Raw genomic sequence first — 26,365 nt, 5'->3', positions numbered from 1 at the left:
AAAGAAGGCACCCCCGTGTCCTTTGCCAACACGTCGCTCACTCCCAGGGTCTAACTTACGTCCCTCTTGCTGTCCTCGCCCTGCTTCGTCCTGGAGGCTCTTCTTTGCTGGGAAGGTGCCCTCTACCTGCCCTTTCCACGCAATAGCGGCAGGTCTCCCTGGGCTGGCACCCCTCCCCCGCCAGCTTGGGGCTGTTTGGGGTGGGGGAAGGGATGGGGGGACTTGGGCAGGGGTTGTGCTTGAGTGGAGTAGGGAGCGGGGGAGACACCATTTCCTGATGCCCAGTGCGGCCCCCACCACGTGAACCACCTCCCAGGCCCACGGCCCACATGGGGCGGGGGCAGGCTCATCCCCGCCCCCAGCACAGCTCACTGCGGGGGCTGTGGACACTGGTTACTTCTGGCAAAGCCTAAAATCAGACTCTGGCACTCACAGTGGAAGCCCCCAGCTCGGGTGGACTCGCCCCTGCCTGTAAACCGGTCACACTTCAGGCTGGACCAACTCTTCCTCTGAGCTGGGATGTGCGTTAGGAGGTCACGTCCTCAGGAGGAGTGTGGATGTGGGGGAGCTTCTGAGGGGAGCACCGGTGGGAGCCAGCGTGGGAGGCACCATGAGAACAAAGGGCAAGCGTGTCCCGAGGGTCGTGGGCAGATGTGGAGGCAGGAGGGGTGGGCCCCCGGGACAGGCTATCAGGAGCAGTCCCAGCAGGGGCGCTGGGCAAGGGACTGGGGGCCCGGGAAGGTCAGGAGCCACCCCCATCAGAACGGGTCTCAGCCGGGCCCACGTGGAACACTTCAATGCCCTTCGGAAGCATCGATTATCAGATTATTTCCGAGAAGTTTTGGCGGCCCCGGTTTTACCTTTGTCTGCCTGGTGGGTGCTCCAGCGTGACAACTGGGGTGCTCCCTGGGGGGGCCGCCCTGGGGTCCCAGAGCAAGAGCTAGGTTCCCGGGGGGCAGAGGCTGCTGACATCTGTCCGCCCACCGAGTCCACAGGACCGACCCAGCACGCCAAGCACGGACTTCTTGAACACATGTGCACTCTGGGCTGGGGGCCGGCGGGGCTCCCGGCACACAGGTGGGGGTGTTCAGGGGACGTTTCCGACGCACAGGTTTGGGGAGAATGCAGCCCCAGGTGCGCACCTGCATCGGGCTTTCCTTTGTCCCCTTCTCACTCCTACATTCTGGGGTCACCTCCGGGGGGGCCACAGAGCTCTTGTCTTGGGACCTGCTTTGGGGGGTGCACAGGGACCCCCCAGCAAGGGTGCTAGTCTCCTGGGGCTGCCGTCCCACAGGACCATGGAGTCAGCGGCTCTGAAGAGCAGACTTTGATTGTCTCCCAGCTCTGGAGGCCACAGGGCTAGTCCGTGTGTGGCTCTGAGGGAGAGCCCCGCCTCACCTCTGTCCCAGTTCCTGGGGCTCCGGGCTGTTCCTGGCACCCCTCGGCAGGCTTGTGGCTGCGTCTTCGCACGGCCTTCTCCTCTTCCCTGCTTGAAGCGTGTCCTGTCCTCCCCTTACAAGGACGCCTGTCATTGGTTTAGGGCTCGCCCATCCCAGGAGAACCTCTTCTCAGGATCCTTACCTTAGTTACATCTGCAAAGGCCCTCACTCTACACCAGGCCACGTTCTGAGGCTCTGGGTGGACACGCCATTCATTTTTTTTTTTTTTTTAAGATTTTATTTATTTACTTGACAGAGAGAGACACAGCGAGAGAGGGAACACAAGCAGGGGGAGTGGGAGAGGGAGAAGCAGGCTCCCCGCAGAGCAGGGAGCCCGATGCGGGGCTCGATCCCAGGACCCTGGGACCATGACCTGAGCCGAAGGCAGATGCTTAACGACTGAGCCACCAAGGTGCCCCATGGACATGCCATTCAACCCACTGTAGTGAGTGACCCTGGAAACACTGTGGTCACAGTCAGGGAGGAGAGAGCCGGCGCCGGAGGGAAAGGCTCAGCAAGGCAGAGGGGACAAGAGAAGGGAACGAGAGGAGAGGGGCTTCTCCTCGGGGGGCTGGCTGGGAAGGGGGAGCAGGCCATGGAACAGAGTCCAGACCCCTGACCCGGCAGGGCCCATGGTGACCGTGGCTGCACCTGTCGCCAGGAAGAAGCGGGGACGGATGTGGGGCCCCCAGAGCCCTGGTGGAACAGGCAGCCCTGACTCAGGCCTGACGTGGTCTGGACCTCCATGTCCCCGCTGAGCACCTGCCTGCACCCAGCTCCCTCTCTCCGGACCCCAGCCACCGCCTGTGGGCTCGCTCTGTGGGTGCCTGCGGCTTACAGTTGTAACTTCCAGCCGCCTCCACCTGGGGATGGGGCCTGTGGTCAGAGGAGTGACAGAAACGGGCCGAGCTATGCAGATGGCGGACAGGACCCTTGGCGTGGGTGTTGGGGTCCCCGGGGGGAGGGCACTGATGTCCGTCTCTATGCTGCTTCCCCTTGGGGGGCCGCCTGGTGTGGCTGGAGAGGAGAGTGATGGGGGGTTGTGAGCCCGGGCGGGGGGGTCCGGCACTTTGGAAACGCCTACGAGTAAGAGGGGCTCAGCCTGAGGGCCCCATTTCTGGGGCCTGAAGCCATCACCACTGGGATCTAAAGGGAAACTGATAAAACCCAAAACCACCAACAGAAAGAGAAACGTATTACACAAACTGCTTGAAATTTCTGCACGATGAAAGCATCGTTATTAACAAATGTCAAAAGGCAACAGACTAATCAGGCAAACGCAGATTGGAACCCCAGTGAGACAGGGCCACGCAGCTCCCAGCGGAGAGCCGCGGCGCTGGGAACCGGGGGCAGCTGGTGGGAAGGCAGGAGGGCGCGGCCCCGCGGGGAACGCAGTGTGCGGCGCCAGGACAGTCCCACGCGGCCCAGCCGCTCCCTTCCGTGGCGTCCATCCGGGTGAAAACATACGTTCACATGCAGCCTTAAGAGCCCCGCCTGGAACAACCCAGACGCGAACCACAGGGACCCCCGCAGACGTGGCCCACCCAGGCCATGGCCGCCACCCCTCAATGGGAGGATACATGCCAACAACAGCCCCAGCAAGTCTCAGAATCACGTGCTGAGCCTTGGGAGCTGGTGCATTCTGCATGATTCCATTGTTAAAAATATTTTATTAAGGGGCGCCCGGGGGGCTCGGTCGTTGGGCGTCTGCCTTCGGCCCAGGTCGTGGTCCCGGGGTCCTGGGATCGAGCCCCGCGTCGGGCTCCCTGCTCGGCGGGGAGCCTGCTGCTCCCTCTGCCCCCCTCCACTGCAGGTGCATGCTTGCTCTCTCTCAAATAATAAGTAAAATCTTAAAAAATAAATAAATAAGGGGCGCCTGGGTGGCTCGGTCGTTGGGCGTCTGCCTTCGGCCCAGGTCGTGATCCCAGGGTCCTGGGATCGAGCCCCGCGTCCGGCTCCCTGCTCCACGGGAAGCCTGCTTCTCCCTCTCCCACTCCCCCTGCTTGTGTTCCCTCTCTCGCTGTCTCTCTCTCTCTGTGTCAAATAAATAAATAAAAATCTTTAAAAAAATCTACAAAATGATTGGGGATATCCAGCTGTGCTAATCTCTCACACTTGTGGGGGGAGGGGTGTGGTGTATGTTGGCACACTTCTGCGGGGCAATTTGGCAAGAGCGATCAAAATTTGAAAGATGCTTGCCTTTTCGCCTAGTAGTTTCTCTTCCAGAAATCCTATCTTCCAGACAGGCTTGCACAAGGGCACAAAGATGATGGGAGCAGAGATGTCCTCCGCGCAGCATTTGGCACGTTGAGAAACGAGAAGCGTCCATCAGAAGGAGGCTGGCTGAGCACGCAGAAGCTGCACATCTGTCCCCGTTTCCCGGGACCGTCCCGGATTAGCACCAAAGTCCTGAGGCCCGGGAAATGCCTCCCTGGCAGATGAGATGAGACAAAGCAACCAAGTTGCAGGTGGTACAGGGCCATTCATGGGTGTCGCATCCGGAGACCCAAGGTGCCGGGGACGTGCTGCCTTCATTCGCTTTATATCCTATCATACCATTGGACTCATTTGTTTCCTGTGTATATGGATTTTATAATAAAAACAATATTTTCTTTAGGAAATGTGACCTTGGTCTGCGGTCAAAGGCAGGTGGGTGGGGCCTCTGAATTAGCAGCCACCAGGAGGCAGGTGCAGGGTGAGGGAGGGGCCTAGGCCCCTTCAGCAGGGGAGGAAGGCCAGGATGGGGAGGAGCGTCTCAAGGTCATGGTCTAGGGGACCCAGATTCCTGGGCAGTGGGGGCCGTAAACTTCTGGGGGTCCTCCAGTCCTCCGCCTCCCTCCCCTGTATGTGGGCCCCTCTGGAGGCACCCCTCACCCTGGGACCGCCTCCCGGAAATGGGCTCCCCCGCCCCGGCTGCCTTTGAACCCCTCGGCCTTCAGTAGGCAGCCCCCCAGCCTCAGCCAAAACAAGGCAGCCCAGGATTGTTACACAAATTGGCTGGTGGGGCCCTGAGCCCGGTTAATTCCTGTGTCTTAATGAGTGGGGAGATGAGGTTTTTATTCATCACTGGGGCTTTAAAAATTGCAGTAAAGTGGCCCACTTTATAAAGAAAAAAATCAATAGAGAAAAGAAAACAGGAGTATGTAAATGGACAGAGTGACAAAAAGCAGGCCAATTACCCCAAAACGAGACACAGTTATGGCTCCATTAACTCAATTATATTTTCAAAAAGATTTCTTGCGAGGCCCCCACCCAGCCCACACCCACACGCCTATAATTTTTACATCAACTTCAAGCCATTGAGTCGCATTAATTTATTTTGTGGGAGAGAGAGGTGTGTCTGGGGAGGGGGAGCCACGGGCCTGTCCAGCTCCGCTGGGGGGCTGGGGTCAGCGGTGAGCAGGCTGGGGGCACCCTGGGCAGGGGTATCCAGCTCTCAGCCTCCGCGAGATGGTGAGGAGGACGCACCACAGGCTCCCCCTACCATGTGGCCGCACCAGGACCTGGTGGTCTCCCCAGCCGGACCCGAGGCCCCCTGTGCCCTGCCCCTGCGCTTGCATTCCCAGACCATCCACTGCTCGGTACACCCTCCCCCCTGCCCTGGGGGTGGCCCCCATGTGTGCCAATCCGCAGGGTTTACCTAACCTTGCTGGCTTTATGAGCTTCCTCTTTGTCTCTTTTGAGTTGGAAAACTTAGTTTTCTTTGAGAAACAGGAAAATAAAGTATTTTAAAATACATCACCACCGAAATTGGGGACTAAACGGGCATATATTGGGTGCCTGTTCCTCGGGCAGCCCTTTGCCGTCTCCCTGAATGTGAGGATCCTGAGTGACGTTGGGCAAGGGCTTGTCCAGCTGTGGATCGCCCTTCTGTTTGCCCAGGGGTCCGGGAAGGAGCCCGGCCACGGGTACTGTCCAGAGCCGGCCCATCCCCACCCTCCTTTCCTGATGGGTTTTTAAGAACTGCTTCGTGTGCGCCCTGAGGCTCTAGGCTCACTGGCTGTAACCCGCTTTTCTGCCAGCCAGCCCCAGGGAGCCGGGGCCTGCCCTACATAAGCCTGTGTCTGGGCCAACCGGGATCCGGTGGCGCTTAATATCAAGGATTCCAGGTGGAGACTGGAGGAGGAGGAGGAGGAGGAGGAGGAGGAGGGGCTGGGGCACTTGGGCCGAGGAGCCGTCAGACAGGGAGTCAGTGGGCAAGATGTCCAGGGACACAGGGCCAGGCCTCAGGCCAGGAGATGTGAAACCCGTGGAGACTCAGGCTGAGCAGGGGGTGGGTGACCCTGAGGACCCGGAGGGCCCGCTCTGGGGCTGGCACAGGGAAGGTTTGGACCACAATACAAAGCCCCCAAAGAACCAGCCCCTGCCTGCCGCTTGGGGTGTGAGACCCAGGCCGCAAGACACCCGCCCAGGACAGGCGCTATGGTCTGGTCCCCAGAGGTTCCCTGCACTGGCGGGCGGGCGTGGGGGCAGCAGCGGGTGGGGGGCGGGGACCAGGCGCAAAGGCAGAGAGAGGCCTCTGTGGCCTGGAGGGGGTTCCCCGCAGGGCCAGCTACTGGCTGATGGCACCGTGCGGGCACTTGGGTGAACTTCAGCCCCTCATAACCTCCATCATCCACAAGCACCCCAACTCGTGGAGTGGGTTCAGCTACAACATAGGCCCCACTCCCACCCTCAGCCCCCAGTCTGAGGGCCTGGGGCAAGGGGTCCACCGCAAGGGAGGGAAGGGACATGCGCACGGACGTATGTGTGTGCACAAGTGCGTGCGTGCGTGCAAGAGGCAGCATCTGCCCTCACTCCCGCTGCCCACCCCATGGCCTGGGGGGCCTGCCGCTGGGGCGCCGTGTGCTCCTGCACCCAGAGGTGGACACGCAGGTGAGGCTGCAGAAGCCCGGGGTGGAGAGAAGGTGCTCGCGGCTGGGGCCGCAGCGAGGCCTGGGAGTTCCCTGGAAGGAGCCATGGGGCTGGGACGGTAACATCGGGGCGTCGTGCCGGGTCGGAGAGGGCAGCTGGGGGCGCGGAGGCCGGCCGCGGAGGAGAGCTGGTCATTGTTGGGGCCCAGAGGCTTCAGCCAGGGAGTGCAGGGGGTGATGGGCTGACGGGGTACTGGGGGAGACCTTGCAAAGAGGGAGCACCCCACCCCCACCTGCAGCCCTACCCTGGACCAGTGGTCCCCACATGGGGACCCCCTCTCGGCCCCCCAAAGCCCTAAGGATGGAGGATGGCTCAGAGGGAGGGGCTGCCTTCCCTAGCTGCCCTCCGTCCCCCAGGGCCCAGCATCCCAGGGCTCTGGGGTAGTGGGGGGGACCCCCACCTCCCTTGGGGCTGGTTCCGGGTGTCTCCTTGCTCTGTTTTCCTTATCAGTCATCTGTCTGCTCACTGCCAGGCCACAGGCCGCCAGCCAGACCTGCCCTTGCCAGCAAGTGGCCTGAAAGGGCCATTGTTTCGGGGGGATTCGGGAAGGGCTCGGAGACCCATCAGCTGTCAGCTAGCCACACAGGGTCAGACCCGAGGACCTGGGCTGGGCCGGTCTCAGGAGACTCCCCAGGGCCAGCTGTGCCTGGGCTGCCGGGGGCCCCGGGGGAGGTGCCCGAGTGAGGCCTGAGCTCAGGGCCCAGCTTCCCTGTTCTCAGCCCCTCATTCCCTCTGTGGCAAGTCCAGGACCCCAGTCCCCGGGATCTCTGGTCCGGCTGAGAAGCGGGGGGACTTCCCGGGGCAGCCCAGGGCTCGTCACGGGGCTTAGCCCACCGCCGTGTGGCCTTCGTCCCCGTGTTCTCCTCCTTGTGTCTCTCTCTGTCTCTGGGTATCTCTCCACCTCTGCACCCCCTTCCCATCCTGCCTTGAGTAGCCTGTCCTTGGCAGCAGTCGGTCTGCGGGACGAACGAGGGTGGAGGTGCCAGGCCCCAGGTGACCGCCCGGGCCTGCGTGGTGGCCTCCCTGGCCCCCACCTGCCTGTCCCCCACACCAGACCGCCACCCGGCCTTCTCCAGCTCCTGCTCAGCCTCTCTCCCGCCCGGGTCACCTTCCCGAGAGCCGTGCAGGCTGGTGCCCCCTCCTCTGCTCGCCTGGCGCTGCGCCCCCGGAGGGTGAGGATGTCTCTGCACCTTTCCAGTGCTTGTTGCAGGACCTGCTTCGGCCTCTGTCTTCTCCCTGGTTCTGCTCAGGGCGAGGCCCCTCCCTTAATTTCTCTTGGCTTTCCCGCCCCGCAGAGCATGAGCTGGGGGTCCTCAGGCCCCGGGAGCTCTGTGGGCATGGTCCAGCAGCCGGGGTGGGCCAGATGGGCGGTGCAAGGCTGGGTGAGCTCTGGGGCTCTCGGAAGCCATAGCCCAGCCTTCGGAGAACAGTTGCTATGGTGGGTGTGGGCGGCCCAGCTCCCAGAGTAGCAGACGGGTGTAGGGCCCAGGTCTGGGCTGTCCGGGCCTCCCAGGGCTGGCCCCATCTCAGGGTGCTGCAGGTGCTGGGGTTCACCTTGGTGGGGGTAGCTCCCAGCCATGGGGCCACCGCCTGTCCAGGCCCTGTGTCCCCCTGCTCACGCTACGTGCCCTTCCCACCACAGAGCCCCCCCAAGGTGATGAGGGAGACCTTGAGGGCTCCGGCTGTCCCACACCAAGGTCCAGGCATCAAGGTCACCGGCAGCCTGTATTGCAGGAAGGGGGAGGGGTGGCTGGGAGGTTGGGGAGGAGGAGGGGGAGGGAAATAAAAAGAGATTAGATTTTGTAAAAGGTACTCTAGCTGTCTGCTGACACCGTCTCTGGTCTCCATCCGTTTTATAGCCTGACGGCTCCGGCAGCTGGACCTCCTCCGTCAGGGCATGCTGGGGGGTGGGGGGTGAGGAGCCACCCCCCCAACCCAGGGCTGTCCGGGAGATGTGCCCCCTCTCCCCCTGCCTGGCCTCTGCTCAGGGGCCAGCCCCCCGGCAGGACGAGCGCCCCCTGCGCAGGCGGGCCCCTGAGGATGCAGGAGGACCCAGCCCCCGGCTGGCGGCCACTATCGCTGCCCATCTGTCCCCCTGACAGGTCAATTTTCTCCCATGTTTTACAGAACCTTTCAGAGCAGGAAATGTGATCCTGCAGCTGATTTATGTCCTTACCTGGTCTTTGCTCACAAGCTGCCCTCTGCAGGGCTGCGCTGAGTGTCCAGGCCGGGCTGGAGGACATTGCCTCCCCGAAGGGATTCCCACCTTCTGCCCCTTCCGGGGGCGCGTGCTGACCGCGGAGCTCACCTGGGAGACCGGGGATTGGACCGTCACTGTGTTTGCTGAGACGGGCCGTCTAGGGGTGGTTTGAATTCCCTGGCGGGAGGGCCAGCCCTGGGACATCCTCCGCTGCCCCTGCACCTGTGAGCATCCTGGGGCCACATCTGGGTGGGGAGGGCTTGTCCCTTGGCAGCGCCTCCCCACTTGCAAGGGAGGGTGCCTGGGGTAATTGTGCCTTCTACGTGTGAAGTCCACTTTTGTTTCTCCAGCTGAGTTCTTCCTTGATGCTATAGCTGAGTTCTCAGGGCATACTGGGGACAAGGGACCCCTCTTTCCAGGTCTCCTCTGGAGGAGGGAGCAGTCCCTTCAGCAGCTACCTCCTGATACAACGAGAATCTTTTGTGTACAATTGACGAGCTTGCAATCTTTTGTAAAGTGGCACAGAACATATTTAGGAAACTTTCAGTGGACGTTCCAAGTGAAGACAGCTCAGTGCCACGTGGCCCCCGGCCCGCCCCACCTCTGCCAGTTGCTCCCCCCTACCCTTCCCAAAGAGAATTCTGGGAACCTGGGACCATGGGGTCTTTCTCTGTATCCCCACTAGTTCTGCATGGTTTTGTTAAGTGGGAGATGCAAACACAGGCTACTGGGGGGCTGTCAGGGGGCAGATTGCTCCCCAGCACACCCCACTCCTGAGCAGTGGGCTCTGCCCCCAAGACTAGCAGGGTCCATGCATAATTCTCAGCTGACGGAGGACCCCCCACAGCTCTGTGGTCTCTGATACCACAGGGAAACCCAGACACTGGGCTCAACCTCCCTGGTAGCCAGGACACGTGTGTGACCCAACCCTTGGCAGGCTGACTCTCCCCGGCTCTGGGTGTTGACCCCTGACCAAGTCACCAGGTGAAGGCACAGGTAGAGTCCTCTTGGTATAGCTGACCAGGTGTCCTGTCCAGGCTATGACTTCTAAAAGGTAGGTAATGCTCTTCCTGTTTCTCATCTTCCCAAGGCCACGTTTTGGCCACCTGTTTCAGCTGTGAGAGATCCCACTATACTTTCAACCTGATTGATGGTGAGAACAGTGTCGCCAAAAGCCGACTAAAAGCATTTGGGACCCACCAAGATAAAACTAACAAGGTTGGGCCTTGAGATTCCACTGGGAGGGGACATAGTCTAGGTTATACCCACTAACCCACCAAACCCACCTACCCATTTATCCATTCATCCACATACCCATCCATCCATCCATCCACCCATCTACTCACTTATCTATCCATCTACCCACCTACCCACCCACCCGTCCATCTACCCACCCATCTACTCATCCATCCAACCATCTACCCACCCACCCACGCATCCATCCATCTGTCCATTTTTCCACTCATCCACCCTTATCTATCTATTCCTATCTCTACCCACTCACCTTCCTGAATAGGGCACTAACAATATTCCAGGCCTGGTACTAGGCACCGAGGCCGCAATGGTACACGGGCCCTTGCATTAGTCCTGATCTGGGGGAAAAGACAACAACTTGTAAGTCCAGGGGGCTCTGGGTACATAGAAGGAGAGGGCCAGGGAGGCTTCCAGAAGGAGACTGGAGGTTTGAGATGGGAAGGGAAGATGGGCCTGCTAAGCAGAAGCCAGGAAGGTCTTGGATTCTTCAAGGTGCGTGGCTCTAGGAGGCCAGGGAACAGAGTTGGGGGCCAGGAGGTGGGCCTGAAGCTGCAGACCTAACATGACAGGGTCTGCTCCCGGTCTGTCTACAGCTGGGAGAGGCATGAACTGTCTTGTGTTTTGGTGGCTGGGCTTGCTGCACTAGGGACGGGGGCTCTGATAGGATGGGGCCCACCAACCAGCTAAGGCACCCCAACACCCAATACCCAACTCTAAGGGACTTCCCAAGGTCCAGCAGGAGCCCCTCCTCCGGCCCCAGGCTTTTCTTCTCCCAGCCGCCCTCCCAACCCTCGAGTCACTACCGGCATTTTAGCAAAAGTCCCCAAGAAACAGGGAGGCTCATGGACAAGCAGCTGGACAGCTGCGTGGGCCCCATGCTCAGAAGGGCCCTGTGGTTTGTCATTGTCTGGAAATTCTGAAGAAATTCCTCTTTTTTAAAAAGATTTTATTTATTTGACAGGGAGAGACAGCGAGAGAGGGAACACAAGCAGGGGGAGTGGGAGAGGGAGAAGCAGGCTTCCCGCGGAGCAGGGAGCCCGATGCAGGGCTCGATCCCAGGACCCTGGGATCATGACCTGAGCCGAAGGCAGACGTTTAACGACTGAGCCACCCAGACACCCCAAGAAATTCCTCTTTTAACTCGTGTTTTGTGTGTGGGACCCCAGGGTAGGTGGAGAGCAGAGGAGACAGGTACGCAGGTGTGTCCCCCGCCGACCTGTGCGCCTCGTACGCACAGAGTCCAAGAAGCCCCGTGAGGAGATCTGGGGGCCCATGACGCGAGCCCCAAAGTGAGCACAAGGCAAGCGTGTCGTGTGCGAGGAAGCGGAGGCGGGGGCATCTACAGCTGCTGGGGGCCACACTTTCCCTTAGAACCAGAGCTCCTCCTCCAAATGCAGAAGGGGGTGATGTGTTGTAAGAACACCCATGGCCAAGGGGCCACCACATCCGTTCTCACTGGTGTCTGCCCTGCCCACCGAGCCCTCCCCCCGAAACTACGCCGATGCCCAGGAAGGGACGGGACAGCCGGGCCGCCAGACCCTCTCCCAGGCCCTCCCTGCCCTGTTTCCCGGATGTGGATGAAGCACCACGAAAACAGCCGACCTAACTCCGTGCTGTCTGCGCCGTGTTGCTGATAACGAACCCCAGGAGCCTAGACGCCCCATGGCGCGGATCGCATGACCTCCGAGCTCCCACTGTCCTTGGGGTGCAGACTGGCATCGCACAATCTGAACATGAGCAGGAAATGTGTGCTGATAGCTTACAATTTTCTGTACTTAGAATGATGTTAAATAACCAATAGAAACACCACGACAAGAGGAGGACGACGGAGGAAGGAAAAGCTTTGTGCTCTCCTACCTTTCTGGGCACTGTCCACCGGGTATGCAGTGGGCCCTGCAGATGACAGAGGGGATTGCTCTTACCCATGGCTGGGGGGGCAGCGTGAGGAAGGCCTGGCCTGGGCACCTCTCAGGAATTGCTTGTGGGGTGGCCCCCTCCCACAGGCTTGAATGCTAGTGACTTCCGCAACCCCCCCCCCCGCCCCCGTCAGCTGCTCAGCCCCCGGGGAGGAGCTCACCACACAAAGGGTCCCTTTCAAGCCCCCCCCGTTAGGGGTTGGGGGCCTCCAGGAAGGGTGGGGGCAGCTTCTTGCAGCTCCATCCTGTGACTGCCTTCCCCAGAAGGGACGGGGGCTTCTCGCCTGCCTGGGCCCCCAGAATGCTGAGCACGGGGGAGTTAGTTGTCTGCGAGGAGTGGAGGGGACAGAGGGCTGGACTGAGCCGTGATAAATGGGTGTGGAATAGCCACTGCGCACTTTGAACCCCCTCTCTGCTGAACAGGGCCCGTGACCACCCCACTGCCAGCCTGGCATGGGGGAAGAGGCGGGTCCTCTTCTTTCCAGACACACCCACCTTCCACACCAGGCCGGGGGCGGACAACTGGAGGGGCTGGGGCCAGGAACCCGAGTCTGGGGGACTTTTGTCATCAGTCCCCACCCCTGGTGGGCCCTGGCTGTGCCATGGGTGACTGAACTTGGGCTCAGCACCCCCGCCCCCAGCCTGGAATTTCATGAACCCACCTGTGTCACATGCGAACGTCATCTGTGTTTGTCGGGGCACCAAACCGCAATGACTGTGACACCAGCCATGTCTGCCCCTCGGGGGCACGAGGGCCTGTGAGCCCCCAACAGTCCAGCAAGAGGAGGTTGGGCTCTCACTTGCAGAGATGGGGGCAGCTGCTGTCGCCACTTCCAGGGGAACCTCAGAGGGGCCATCCTGGGAGTGGGGGCCTACTGGGCACCAGGCCCTTTGTGAGACTCGACTTCCTGCCTCAGCCGCGGGAGGGGGTGGTTAGCGCCCCATTTCAGGAGGGGAACCGAGGCTCGGGTGGAGACCCTGGTCCAGCCCGCTGGCAGGAAGGCGGGGAGAGCCTGCGGTGCGGGGGGAAGAGGACGGAGGCTGCCTCCCCCCTCGCGGGGCGGGGGGTCCTGTGGCCATGTCAGAGGCAGATCCCACTCCCTACCACGTGAGGGACCTGAGGATTCACACAGTCCCCTGGAACTTGACCTCAGGGGGCTTGGCCAGACCCCTGCCCCCACGAAGGCAGCCCTCCCCAGGGCCCGGCCCCAGCCCTCCGCCCGGGGTCCCCAGGGACTGCGTGTCCCACACCCCCCACCTGTGCTCCCTGTCTCCGTCTCCCCTAGGCTGTCCCAGGCTCTAATTCCCCGGGCTTCATCTGCCTGGGCCTCTGCACAGCTGGGGACGCTCTCAGAAGCTCTGTCCCTCGCCTGGGCATGTCACATTCCTGCATACCTCCCCGTGGCCTGCTATCCCGCTCAGCGGCAGCAGGACCGTGATGGGGGCAGGGAGCCTGGGGGGCTGCAGGTGCTGGATCAGGGAGCCTGGATACAGCCCAACTGTGCCCCAGGGCTCCCAGCTGTGTCCCCCTCACCTCCCCCATCAGGGCCCTGTCCTCCAACCTGGCAGAGGGAAGTCAGTAATTTATCACTCAGGGTCCACTGGGGCCACCTGGAGGAGCGCTGGTATCCTGCGGGCGAGGGAAGGACTTCCGGGGGAGGGGATGTCCCATGAGAGGCAGGACCATGTGACATTTCCGGGGTCTCCCCCCATCCACTGTGGGTCACGGCCTTCCCTGGGGCCTGGGCAGGGCCCGGGGGCTTTGTGCTCTCTGGACAAGCCCTACTGGGGACACACGTGTTAAGGGAGACAAAGACACCTCTGCTCCCTAGGTCACTGCCCGGAACAAGGATCCGTTCTCGGGAGGCCTCCCCGCTTCTGGGGCCCACCCAGGTGGACCAGCGCAGGATGGGCTGCTCCCACTGAAGGGCTGGAGGGGAAGGCAGGCAGGGACCCCCGGGACCCACTGGGGCTGCCACAGCTGCTTGGCCCTTCTGGAGTGGACATGGCCGTTTCCTGCTCTCTCTTGAGCCTTTGGGGCATCTCACCCTGGCAAGCCTGGGGAGCACATATTTCCTGCCAGAACAGCCCTCCCCACCTCTGCCCCTGCACCCTCAGTGTTGCCTGGGGAGCAGGAGCGAGGCCTGCGCTGCCTCACTAGCCTGCCTGGCAGAGGGTCCGTGGGGCAGGAAGCAGGGCAGGCTGAGTGTGTGCTGGGGTCTCGGCCCTGGCTTTGCCCCAAACTACAGGAGGTGGTCATGGGACATCCTGGCTGTCCTGGGACTGGTGTCCTGGCTTAGGGAGGACTGAGGCCCAGAGCCAGGGGGCTCTGCGTGATCTGGTGGTTAGGGATCAGGTGCTACTGGGGCCAGGGGCCAGCTGTTGACCTGATTGGTGTTTCAGGAGAATAAAATCAGATGGACAACGTGCTTAGAAATAGCTTCTGCCTTTCCTGTGCCCCCAGTTCTGCCTCCAGCCCTGGCGGGAAGGGAGACCACCTGTGGATTTCCCAGAGGCCCGCAGTGGGGACCCCACCTGCCCTGGCGCTGGGGAAGGGTGCCCAGGGCTTGTGCCCGCCGTCCGGGCATGCGCCCTGCACCCGTGTGCCCAGGCGGCTCCATCCTCGTCTCTGGGATTTTTAAAAAGGGAAAAGAGGTGGATGGAAGCAGGTTTTCCATTGTGTTGAGTCTCAGCTGCCCCTCTAATTACAAGATGACGGTGAGATTCAGGGGGCATTTCCTTCTGATGACCCGGATTATATTCTGCAGTTTTTGTCTGAGCCCTGGGACATCACAAAGCTCACACTGTCCCTCCTGCTCACCTGGGCCACACAGAAGCCCCTCCCCGATGGGACTGGGGACACACTTCCCGCTACCAGCTAGCGCACAGGACCCGGGCAAGGGCTCCTCACTCAGACCAGGGAAAGGGGAGGCCCCGGTGAGGACCAGTTTTGCAGAGGGTCACCCGAGGCTCCTAAAGCTTATACATAGGCCAGCCGGGGGCGGGTCTGGAGGGTGTAATGGTGTCTGTTAGGCCCTCTTTCCCCTATAGTGTCCTGAAATGTCCCTACGGGCTAGTCCCACAGGCACTGTGCTGGCCCCCAGCAACAGCTGGGACAATGCCCTCTTCAGCTCGGCTTGGGTGGCGGGGGGGTAGCGCCCAGCCACCTTGGGGTGTGGGAGACCCTGGAGCACAGCAACCTGAGTCCACATCTCAGCCCCACACTTAGGAGTTACGTGGCCTTGAGCAAGGTGCTCTGCCTCTCTGAGCCTCAGTTTCCCCATCTGTAAAGTGGCGAGGGTCACAGTTAAGGATTGCCATCGGCTACCTCTACCAGGAAACCCCAATCAACAGTGGCTTGAACCCCGTGGGCTTGCTGTCGTGGTGGAGAGTGGTGGGCTGGACGGTGCTGCCTGTCCCACAGCCTCCATCCTCAGGGTCCGAGGATCATACATTCCTCAGCAAATGCTACAGGGTTTGCCTTTTAGTAGGAGAGACGGTCCAGAAGCATGCCACGTGACTCATCGTGGTAAATTCAAGGGTGTGTCAGAAGGCGGTAAATACTGTGAGAAGAGCCAGGGCACGGCAGAGGGTTGGGAGGGAGGGGTCAGTGCCATTTTCAGTAGGTTGGGCAGAATGGCCTCCAGGGAAGGCAAGGGGTGGACAGAGGCATGGCGGTAGGAAAGGCAGCCTAGGAATATCTGGGGACATGCTCCAGGCAGAGGGGACAGCCAGCGCAAAGGCCTGGGGAGGGGCCCAGTAGCAGCAGCAGGGGAATGGTGAGGAGGGGTGCTAGGGCGGGCTCCGTGGGGGATGGGGGGGGCGCTGACCATGCTGGCACCTCTGAAGGCCTGGCCTTTACTCTGAGTGAGAAGGGGCTGAGCAGAATCAGGTGTGGTCAGACCTTCTGGCCTCTGTGTGGAGAGCAGACTGTGAGGAGGCCAGAGTTGAAGCTCCTCAGTGAGGAGACGGTTGTAGCGATCCAGGAGAGAGACAGATGATGGTAGCCTGGATCATGGTGGAAACAGACGGAGAGGTGCGAGGTGGTCGGAAGTGAGGCTATCTGAACATGGACTCAGCAAGATTTCTCGACAGACCCGATGGGGGGTGTACTGAAAGGGGGAAGCCAAGGATGGCTCCATTGCAGCTGCAGGAGTTCCAACCATCACACCTGCATTCCAGGTAGCAGGAGTGAGGAAGGAGGGGGAGGGTAAAAGGACTACTGAGAAGCCTTCCTGAAGTCTGCTCAACCGCTCAGCTAACACTGGTTAGGTCTTAGTAACAGGGGCACGCCTGGCCGTGAAGGGACAAGGGGAAGAGTAATCTCTTAGCTGGGTGCCTGCTGTCAACAGTGATGGAGGGAAAAGGGCAGTGTGGGTGCAGGTCAGGGGGCCACTCCGAGGAGCACTCAGCCCAGAGCCAGCTCCCAGTGGGCACTTGCAATGCCATGAGGATGAATAACCCGGGCCAGGTGGCATGCCCGATGGACAGGGCCTCTGGAGAGGAACAGCACTATGAATCACTCAGAGGAGGGGGAGGGAAACTGAGAGCAGGGCTGTGGGTTTGTCTCAAAAGCTGCCTAGGCGCCCGGACATCCCGGGAGGGGACACTGGGCGCCCACGCTGCTGGGTGGCTCCTACCACGTGGACCCTCTGGTCTGATCGGCCATTCCACCAGTGAGAAAACTGAGGCCCCAGGAGAGGGCATGACCTGCCCAGGGTCCCTCCCTCCCTCCCAACCCTCTGCGGAGCCCTGGGTCTTCCCACAGGACCCAAGGTCCCTCCACCACTGAGTGCCAGAGTCAGACAGAAGTCCGACTCCAGCAGCAATATCGTTCCCACTCTCGGGGCTCACAAAGGAATGAGAAGGTTTTGGGGGACTTTCATTTCTGCCTTCCAACAGCTGGGAGGGAAGGGTCCTGCTTTTTCAGTGCACTGGTGCTGAGAAGCATAGTGGGGAGCAAGGCAGGTGGGACCCCAGCCCCTCTGCTCTGTCCTTACCAGGTCTGTTCCTTTGTGCTCCCCTCCGCCCCCATGCCAAGACGCTGGGGACATCATGGAATGATGGCCTCGGACCTCTGAGCAGTCTCGAGGGGCTGCCTCCTCACACCTGAGTCCTCAGGGCTGAGCTCCGAGCTCCACTGGTCCCTGCAACTCACCCCCCCAACTTCGCTGGAGCAGACGCTGTGCAGCGCAGACCAGAAAGCTCTAAGAACATGGGAGGGAGGCCACCATTGTTGAGGTGGACGCCCTGGCACCCTCTAGTTCTAGAATTTGCTCCAGGAGAAGAGAGCCCTGCGAGGCCCTTCCCCTGGGCAAAAGGGCACTGGGGCCTCTGATCCCAGGACCTGGGGTGCTTTTGCATGAGGGGAGCCTGGCAGGAACCCCATGCATCCCCTGCTGAGCCGGCCGATGCTACAGAGAAGGGCAGAGGGCAGGAGAGGTTGGAGAAAGCTGGGGTCCTGCCAAGGGTCTACCTGAGGGCAGCACAGAGCCCGGGCTCCAGGATCAGAGTGGCCTTCTCGCGGGGCAGGCGGGAAGGGACAGACGTCAGGGCCGAGGGCGAGCAGGCGAGGGGTCCCTAGTGGGCTCCTCACCTTCTTCACCTGCAGGCACCTGCTGGAATTAGGGCAGGTTTCTCCTCTGCACATGCTTTTCGTCAGGCGAACCTCCAGGGTTCTCCCAGTCGAGTGCAGCCAGTTAGGAGGTGCTGTGAACCAGCCTGCAGGAGTATGCAGCTGGCTTGGGTGGCCAGGGGCAGGGAGGAGAGATGGCAGGAAGGGGAGGGCAGAGCAGGGGGGCGTGGTGGCAGCAGGGCCTGAAACCTGGGAGTGTCCGGAGCGGGCAGCAGGCCACTGTCCTGGGGCTGCTGTAGCGAAGTTCCATAAACTGGGGGCTTCCAACCACAGAGCTCCATTATCTCCCGGGTCTGGAGACAGAAGTCTGAGCTCAAGGTGTTGGCATTCAGTTCCTCCAGAGGGAGAAGGTGGTCCTTGTCTCCCAGAGCTGACGTTGCCGGTGACCCTTGGCTTGCAGGTGAATCACTCCAGTCTCTGCCCGTCTTCACAGGTGTGCTCTCTGTGTGTCCAAACTGCCACCTTTTTTTTTTTTTTTTTTTTTTTTACCAGTCACTGGATTAGGGCTCACCATACTCATCTTAAGCAATTATATCTGCAAGGATCCTATTTCCAAATAAGGGCCTATTCCAAGGTACTGGGGCTAGGATTGCACATAAGAATTTGGGGGGCCGCAATCCAGCCCATGACCCACCGGAGACCGCACAGGCTGTGGCTCTGCAGACCACCATGTCTGATTTGCTTGTGGAAAACACCCCTTGGCCGTCCCCCCACCTGGCACCCTGGGGTGGTATTCCCAGCAAGGCCCCCGGGAGGGTATCGGGGCCAGGCTATGAGGAGTTGGGGGTGCACCTTTCCAGCGAGAGGCCTCTGGATGCAGGGGTGACCAGTGTCTCAGACCCCAGGCAGACCCCCACCCCTGGCTCTCCCAGGCCCACCTAGCCCAGGGGGCCAGAGCAGCTCTCCAGTCCTCCTCTCCCAGCAGCCCGGCCTACTCACCACAGCCTGGGCCTCGGCCCCCCTCCCAGAATCTGAGCCACCAGGGGGTGACCATAGTCTGAGAGGTCTGGGAAAAACCCTTGGGTAACAGCTTCTGGACCTCAGGACAAGGTCAGACCCCCAAAGCCGGGCCATCCAGCCTCATACACCCAGTCCCATCTGAGCTCTGGGTATCTTCAACCTGGGCATGTGTTCACCCTGGGGCCAGTCTGGGTCTCCCTCAACTCATGGGCCTCCCCTCCCCTCCCAAAGGGGCCAGGGAAATCCTTGGAGGAGAGTATGTGGGGAAGCACCCAGAGCAAATACCCAGGACTGGTGGAGTGGACCACATTTGATCTGCTGCTCAAACCTCGTCAAGGCCCAGTCGGCCCCAGCCCTGCCCCCACACAGGAAACCAAGACCAAAGCCAAGTGTATGTGCTGGGGGGTTGCATCTCAAGACCCCGTGTGCCATTGGTCATTCTGTGTGGCCGCTGCCCCTGGGATGTGGTCCTGGTCGTGACCGGCTGTTGGAGGGTGTTGGTGGATTCCAATGGCGACCCACTGGGGGGATACTAAATGAGATCTACTCCTGTCTGCTGGGCCTGTTGTCAGTTTTATGGCTGTGGGGCTGTATAAACAGCGGGAGGCAGGGACAGAGCCACCAGGCCCGGGCTTCCCCCATCCTTCCACTGGGCACCCCTCTGGATTTGGGGTAGCCTCAAGGCTCTGCCCTGATGCAGGCAGTCTGAAAGGGGGGAACCCCCAAGGGGGGAATGGGAACTGCAGCTTCTAGACAGTGCCGCCACTGGGCTGGAGTGAGTGTGGCAGCCCTGCCGCCAGGCCCCCTGCAAGGCTCCCCAACACCGGCATAGCCCTGCCCCCACCCCAGGGTCCCTGATGCTGATTTCCGAGGGGCCATCCCAGCCTCCCAACAGTCCTGCAGTTTGGAAGTTGGGACAGATGAAAAAGCAGAGAATCGCCCCATAAAGACGCTCTCCGGGAGAGAAGGGGCCAGTCCCCTCACAGGGCAGCCCAGGGTGGGGTCATTGGCTCCACTGTCCACTCACAAACGCGGAGGACTGACCCGCTCCCTGGCCCAGCGTCTGCCTGCCGCCGGCTCTCCCAGAGCCCTTCCGTGTGGACTGAACCCAGCTGGGCCCCTGCATTTCTTTGGTGAGGACCAAGGTTGGGGGAGCTGGAGGGGAAGGGGGTAGAGAAACACCCAAGGCAAAGCAGCACCCCGCCCCCCCCCCGCCGCCCAGCATGGGAGGAACAGGATCCTCACCTCACCACAGGCAAGTGTCAGCATCCCTCTCTCTTTGAACATGGAGGTTGGCAGCCCCCAGAGTCAGGACCCACATCCAGCCTCCTCCTTCCCCAGAGAGTGCCCACAACTGTCATCTCCAAAAACCCGATGGAAAGTTGCTGCCCTTAGAGCTGCCACTTTAGTGGTGGGTGCCCCAGAGCAGGCTCAGAGAGGTTCATGAATGTGCCTGGGGTCACACAGCCTTTGTATTCCAGAAGCCACAGGCGTCTCCCATGGGACGTCGGCATCCCATCAGCTGTGGTGATTAATCTCATGTGGGGCTAGTAAGTGTGGACGGGGTGCAGGGTCAAAAATAGACACAGTGCTTCCTTTCTCCATCCCTTCCTTCCCCTGAACTTACACTTCAGTCCTAAAAACTTTAGGTGGGGCAGGATGAGGTGAATGTCTGTGCCAGCAGGGACTGGGGGTTGGGGAGGCCACGCAGAACTGAAGTGGATGGGGCGGGGGTCCAGGTGGGGATGGAGGCAGCCAAGGGTAGGGTACTGGAGCCCAAATGAGGTGGGAGAGCATCAGCCAGGAGTTGCTAATGCAGAAGGGGGACTTCGAGGCCCTGGACCTCCAGGAGTGTTTGGGGTCCTGCTGGTATACAGACAGGATTAGGCAGATGTCCGGATGTGAGTGTGTGGTACACACCAGTCTCCTAGCTCTGTCTGCTGAGGTGCCCAGGAGCTGTGGCATCCCATGGCTGTGAGCACACCAGGGCTCAGATCTTGGCTTCTACTACCATTCTCCACTGGAAGGAACCAGGGCTCCTGCGAGAAATGACTCATGGCAGCAAAAGGACAAGATGAGCCAGGGACATCTTATTGAGCAAGAAAGCAAAAAAGTGCTCAGGTAATGATGGGGACACACCAAAGGACACAGAAGCCAGCTGAGGGGGCTCTCACGGTACAGATCTGGGATAATGAAAGCGTTGGAAAAAACAGTGATAGTCATGGACTGTACTCCACTGAATAAAATAGGAAACCATGAGTCTGCATTGATGTAGATAAATTTATAAATTGGAAGTTTGATAGGGATCGGGATGTTTAGTTTCAAATTACCAGCCTCCAAACCACTCCTTAATTACAAAGGAGAAAGAGATAACTTTACAGTGGAGAAGCCTATCTAATCAAGCCATCAAAGAGAATGTCATACATAGCTGGACAAAGCAAAGTCTTGCAGCACCTGATAGGAGTCAGTGAAAACATGGCATCACTTCTATGATATTCCTGCCAAAGAAACATAACTTAAATCTCAAAATGAGTGTCGTGGGTAGAATAATGCCCTCCCCAAAGATGGGCACCTCTTAATCTCTGGAACCTGAGACCTTGAGATGGAAAGATTATCCTGGGTTATCCAATGAGCTCAATCTAATCCTATTTCCTTAAAATTGGAAAATTCCCTGGCTGGGTCAGAGACCGCACTGTGAGGGAGCTGACCCCTTCCCCCATTGCTGGCTCTGAAAGTGGAGGACGGCCTTCAGTTTACAGCTGGCAAGGAAAGGGGTTTTGGTCCTACCGCCCTAAGGAAGTGAATTCTGCCAGCTACTGAAGGAGCAGGAAACGGATTCTCCCCTCCGGCTTCCAGAAAGGAGGTGGTTGACTTCAGTTGGGAGATGCATACTGGACTTCTGTCCTACAGAACTGTAAGATAAGGGATTTCTGTCGGGTAAACTGGTAAGTTTACAGTGATTTGTTACAATAGCAATGGAAAAACTAATACAGTGAGGAGACATTAGACAAACCCAGATTGAGGGACACAGGTTTAGTTAATAAGCACAAAGGAAGAATTCCTCAAAATTCATAAGAACAAAGATAAACAGCTATTTAGAAAAATGGATAAAAATGAACAGGCATTCAATAAAAGAAATATGAATGGATGATAAAATTTGAGTAGGTGATTAACTTCATTTGTAATTGAGGACAAAGTAAAACCACAAAGAGATTTCATTTTATTCACAAGATTGGCTACACTGATGATACCAAATGAAGGTGACAATTTAGAGCAGGGGACCACAATGTACAGCCCTCAGGCCAAACTGGGCTAGCCAAAGCTTTTGTAAATAAAGTTTTATTGGAGCACAGACAGTCCTCTGTTTATGTACTGGCTAGGGCTGCTTTCAAGCTACCATAGCAGAACTAAATGGTTGGGACATGGATCATGTGGCTTGCACAGCAGAAAATATTTGCTATCTGACTCTTAAAAAAAAAGATTTATTTATTTATTTGAGAGACAGAGAGAGAGAGAGAGCGACAGAGGTAGAGGGAGAGGGAGAAGTAGACTCCCCACTGAGCAGGGAGCCTAACGCGGGGCTTGATCCCAGGGCCCTGGGATCACGACCTGAGCCGAAGGCAGACGCTCAACCGTCTGAGCCACCCAGGCACCCCGCTATCTGACTCTTTACTGAAAAAAATTTTCTAGCCTCTGATGTAAACTAGCAAGGACTCTTGTAAGTCCCTTGAACAGCAATTTGGCATTATCTGGTAACATCAAAGGTATGCATAATGTTGAATCTACAATTCCACTTCTAGGTATCTACTCTAGAGAAACTCTAACTGAGGAAATAGACGAGTACCATAATGTTCACTGCATCACTGTTTATAAGGGCAAATAACTGGGAACAACTCTGGTGCCCTCAGCAGGAGCATAAATACATGTATTCTGGGCTATTTGAACAATAGAATTCCAGAGTGTGGTGAGAATGAATGACTCCGAGGAGAAGTATGATGGTGAATCTTGCCAAGAGTTGAGTGAAAAAGGAAGTTGCAAAAGAATACATATGTATAAATCCATTAGTATAAAAATAAAAAATGCAAAAATGCTCTACCCCAATACACTATTGAATTAGTTAGGCTATAACTTTGGTTTTATGCAGCAGAGTCCAAAGTCACAATGGCTTAAACGGGGTGGTTTGTCTCTCCCTCGTGGAGCAGTATGGAGGAGGCACTCAGGGGCTGGGATGGCGGCTCTGCTCCATGATGTTGTCCAGGGATCCAGGCTCCTTCTAGCTTGCTGTTTCACTCCCGCCACGGTCCTCATGGCCCAAGATGGTTTCCTCCCATGACCTCGATGTTGCAAGCAGTAGGATGAAGCACCCTTAGCTGCAAAGGAGGCTGGGAAGTGCGTTCTTTATCCTAGGCAGCCATATGTGCTGGCAAAACTCGGAAGACAGAATAAATGAATACTAAGAGACAAATAGTAATGTTCCCCATAATTGTCTGGGGACAACCATATGCAGTAAACCTCTAAAGAGAAGTAATGGAGTGATAACATCGGGTAGTGATGATCCCAGGACAGCTGTGAAGAGGACAGGAAGGTGGACGTGTCGAGGGACCAAAGGGTATATCTAAATTTGTTAATATTCTGTCTTAGAACTGAATGGTGGAGGGCGCCTGGGTGGCTCAGTCGGTTAAGCGACTGCCTTCGGCTCAGGTCATGATCCCAGGGTCCTTGGATCGAGTCCCACATTGGGCTCCCTGCTCCACGGGAAGCCTGCTTCTCCCTCTCCCACTCCCCCTGCTTGTGTTCCCTCTCTCGCTGTGTCTCTCTCTGTCAAATAAATAAATAAAATCTTAAAAAAAAAAAAAAAGAACTGAATGGTGGTGTCATGAGTATTCATTATTCTCTGTTAAAACATACCTTCAAGCTTCATATCCTATCGTAAAAATTAAAAAGGTTACAGAATGGGGGCGCCTGGGTGGTTCAGTTGGTGAAGCGACTGCCTTCGGCTGAGGTCATGATACTGGAGTCCCGGGATCGAGTCCCGCATCGGGCTCCCTGCTCAGCGGGGGGTCTGCTTCTCCCTCTGACCCTCACCTCTCTCATTCTCTCTCTCTCAATTAATAAATAAAATTTAAAAAAAGGTTACAGAATGTATGTATGATTTATATAAAGATGAATGAATGACATGTACTATTTTGGCTTTGGATTAAGCACTTTTTTTTAAAAAAGATTTTATTTATTTATTTGACAGGGATAGACACAGCGAGAGAGGGAACCCAAGCAGGGGGAGCGGGAGAGGGAGAAGCAGGCTTCCCGTGGAGCAGGGAGCCAGACGCGGGGCTCGATCCCAGGACCCTGGGACCATGACCTGAGCCGAAGGCAGACGCTTAACGACTGAGCCACCCAGGCGCCGTGAATTAAGTACTTTTTTTTAAAAAAGATTTTATTTATTTATTTTAGAGAGCAGGGGGGAGGAGCAGAGGGAGAGGGAGAAAGAGTCTCAAGAAGACACCCTCCTGAGTGCAGAGACTGGCCTGGGGGCTGATCCCAGGACCCTGAGATCACCAGCCAAGCCTAAAATGAAGAGTTGGCGGCTGAACCGACTGGGCCAGCCAGGCACCCCTGAATTAAGTACTCTTTACTTGGTATTCCCTCTTCTCCCCCTGGCGCCTGGGGGTGCAACAGAGCCTTCCATACCTAGTGGCTGCCGTGGGTGGAGCTGAGGAATCAGCTTCTGTTCTAAGACATAAGGTCCTCCGTGTGTCCACAAACGTGGTCGCCCCTATAGCCTCTCCCAGCAGCCTTAAGTTCTTCCTGTGCAGGTCCACCCTGCTTGGAATTACCTGCCTCATCCTGAGAAGGCCCTTCCTTCCCAGCCCTCCTGTCACTGTGCATCCATTCAACAGGTGCCAGGAATTCACAGATATATCAGGGCCTTTCTCTGTTCTCTCCCCTCCCCAAGCCCTTCCTCCTCCATTCCCATTTGTTCCTCGCGGCCCAGCCTAGAAGCCACCTCCTTCTTGAAGCCCTTCTAGATTTCTCTGGTCCTTTTGGTCTCTACCCCTCCTGTCCTCTCACAGCACTTCCTTTGCTCCTTTAATGTTGGAATGTTAGATCCTCTCTTCGTAAAACGTGGGTGCTAACTCCTCCAAACAGGGTAAGCGTGCAGCTCCAACAATTAAGCAAGCCCCGGTCCCGGCCCCCTGGTACCGAGCACGCCCGCACATCCGTCCCAGAGTGTAATCGCTGAAAGTGAACCCTTCAAACCCTCTCTCCTACGAAAGGCGCCGCACTGCCCTTTCTCTCCTGACCGCCACTGACCTTGTCCTCCAGCCCCTGCAAAGCGAGGCTCAAGAGACCAGATCCGCGGGAAAACCAGCCTGAAGCTCGGGACAGGTGCCGAACACCTTAGCCCGGCAGGCCCCGCCCACAGCCCCGCCCCGGCTCAGTCCCCGCCCCCGGAAGCCCGCACCCGTTTCCCATTGGTTTGCGATCCGCCGAGGTCCGCCCCGCCGGGTCACGCCGCATCCTTCCCCTAGCCAGCCCCGCACCACCCCCGCCTGCCCTTCCAGGCCCGCCTCTCATTGGTGCGCGCCCGAGGAGCCCCGCCCCCGTGCCGTCACTTCCGGGCAGAGAAGCCTGCGGAAGGCGGAAGTGTGCGCTCAGAAGCGGTCGTGAGGATCCGCTGAGGTGTCCCCGGCTGGTACCCGGCTGCTTTTCCGCCTCTGGGCGCGGGGACACGGAGGCGGCCAGGGACAGCGAGTGGGGGGCGATGCCATGAGGCAGCCGCAGGGCCTGGCGGGGTCTGGAGGTTGACCGTCCCTGCCGCCTTCCCGCGAGGCCGCCTCCTCCAGGCAGTCGCCCGTCCCTCTCAGGGTCTCGCATCCTCCGTGGTCGCAGAGCCTCGGACCGGGGCTCCCGGCCCCTAGACCCCGCGCTATGACCGCGGCCGCCGCCTCCAACTGGGGGCTGATCACGAACATAGTGAACAGCATAGTAGGGGTCAGTGTGCTCACCATGCCCTTCTGCTTCAAACAGGTGAGTCCAGCGGCACAGGGGTCGCCGCTGGCCGGCCCGGGCGCTCACCGGGCCGGGAGGCACCAGGGCTGGGGGAGGCGGCTGGGCGGGGTCTGCGGCCGCAATCAGACAGGATTCTGCCCGTGAGAAGCCCGCGGTGTGGGAGCCGGCGGCACCTGTCGGCCTTGGCCTGAGGGTTCGCACAGTTAGTGATTCCAGATCGAGGTTCGGAAGTGGAAAGTGACCGCAGGGTTCCGTGTTCTTTCTCTTTATCATGGTTTTTTTTTGTTTTTTAATTTTAAGTAATCTTTAGGCCCAACGTGGGGCTCGACCTCACGACCCTGACATCTGGGGTCGACTTCACCGGACTGAGCCGGCCAGGCGCCCCCTCTTTGCTACTATTTTTAAAAACTCTGACCCGACTGTACTTGCTTTCCGAGTACACGGGTCCAGCCCTGAGGGCCTTGGGACTAGGTTGGGGTGTTGGTTCCGAGGTGATCCCTCAATTTGCCAGATTGTGGGTTTCACCATATGTAAATGTTACCTCGGCTGAAAAAAATCTAAAATGTATTTTAAAAATGGGTGTCGTGCCAACATTAAAGGCCACATGGAAAAAAGCCATCCTTTGTGCAGTGTGGACCCATTTGGCTTCTGTTTAATCTGCAAATAAATGGGTATTTGGTGATTTACAAAAGGGAGGTTGGTGAGATTATCAAATTGGGCAGCTTCTTTCCTAAAAATGAACTCCTGGGCCTCACGTGTGCCAGGGCTGGAGTTGCTGCTCCCCCTTCGCACTAGAGAGGGCTGCTTGTGGGGGAGGAGGGGTGCCAGCCAAGGGAGGAGCAGGTGGGGCTGGGCAGGTGGCTGCAGGTCACAAGGACCAGCCTTAGGGGATGAAACCAAATAGGGAGAAATATGGAAATAAAATGAGCATTTTGAAACTGAAAGTGGGCACCCGTAGTTTAATTTTAGATTAACAAACACTTTGCCTTTTCATACTTAGCATCTTTGGGATAAAAATAGCACAAAAAAATTTTTT

At 58.4% G+C, this 26,365-nt stretch overlaps 1 protein-coding gene across 4 annotated transcripts in view; it reads left to right on the top strand.

The window, feature by feature from the left end:
• The first annotated feature begins 24,953 nt into the window (after window positions 1-24,953).
• SLC38A10 (solute carrier family 38 member 10) overlaps window positions 24,954-26,365 on the top strand; it is a 41,470-nt gene continuing 40,058 nt past the window's right edge. For 3 of the 4 annotated variants that reach the window (XM_021680918.2, XM_021680917.2, XM_021680916.2), the window contains exon 1: window positions 25,204-25,347. In XM_021680918.2, coding sequence (XP_021536593.1) covers window positions 25,249-25,347 — 99 coding nt within the window. In that variant the 5' untranslated portion in view covers window positions 25,204-25,248. Of the gene's footprint in view, window positions 25,348-26,365 lie in introns of all 4 variants that reach the window. The other variant, XM_021680915.1, reaches the window with a different exon arrangement.

Source organism: Neomonachus schauinslandi, chromosome 15 (genome assembly GCF_002201575.2).
Source record: "Neomonachus schauinslandi chromosome 15, ASM220157v2, whole genome shotgun sequence".
In the NCBI taxonomy this organism is placed as follows: Eukaryota; Metazoa; Chordata; class Mammalia; order Carnivora; family Phocidae; genus Neomonachus; species Neomonachus schauinslandi.
Note: the sequence above shows the minus strand (reverse complement) of the source record. Positions and strands in the feature narration are given on the sequence as shown.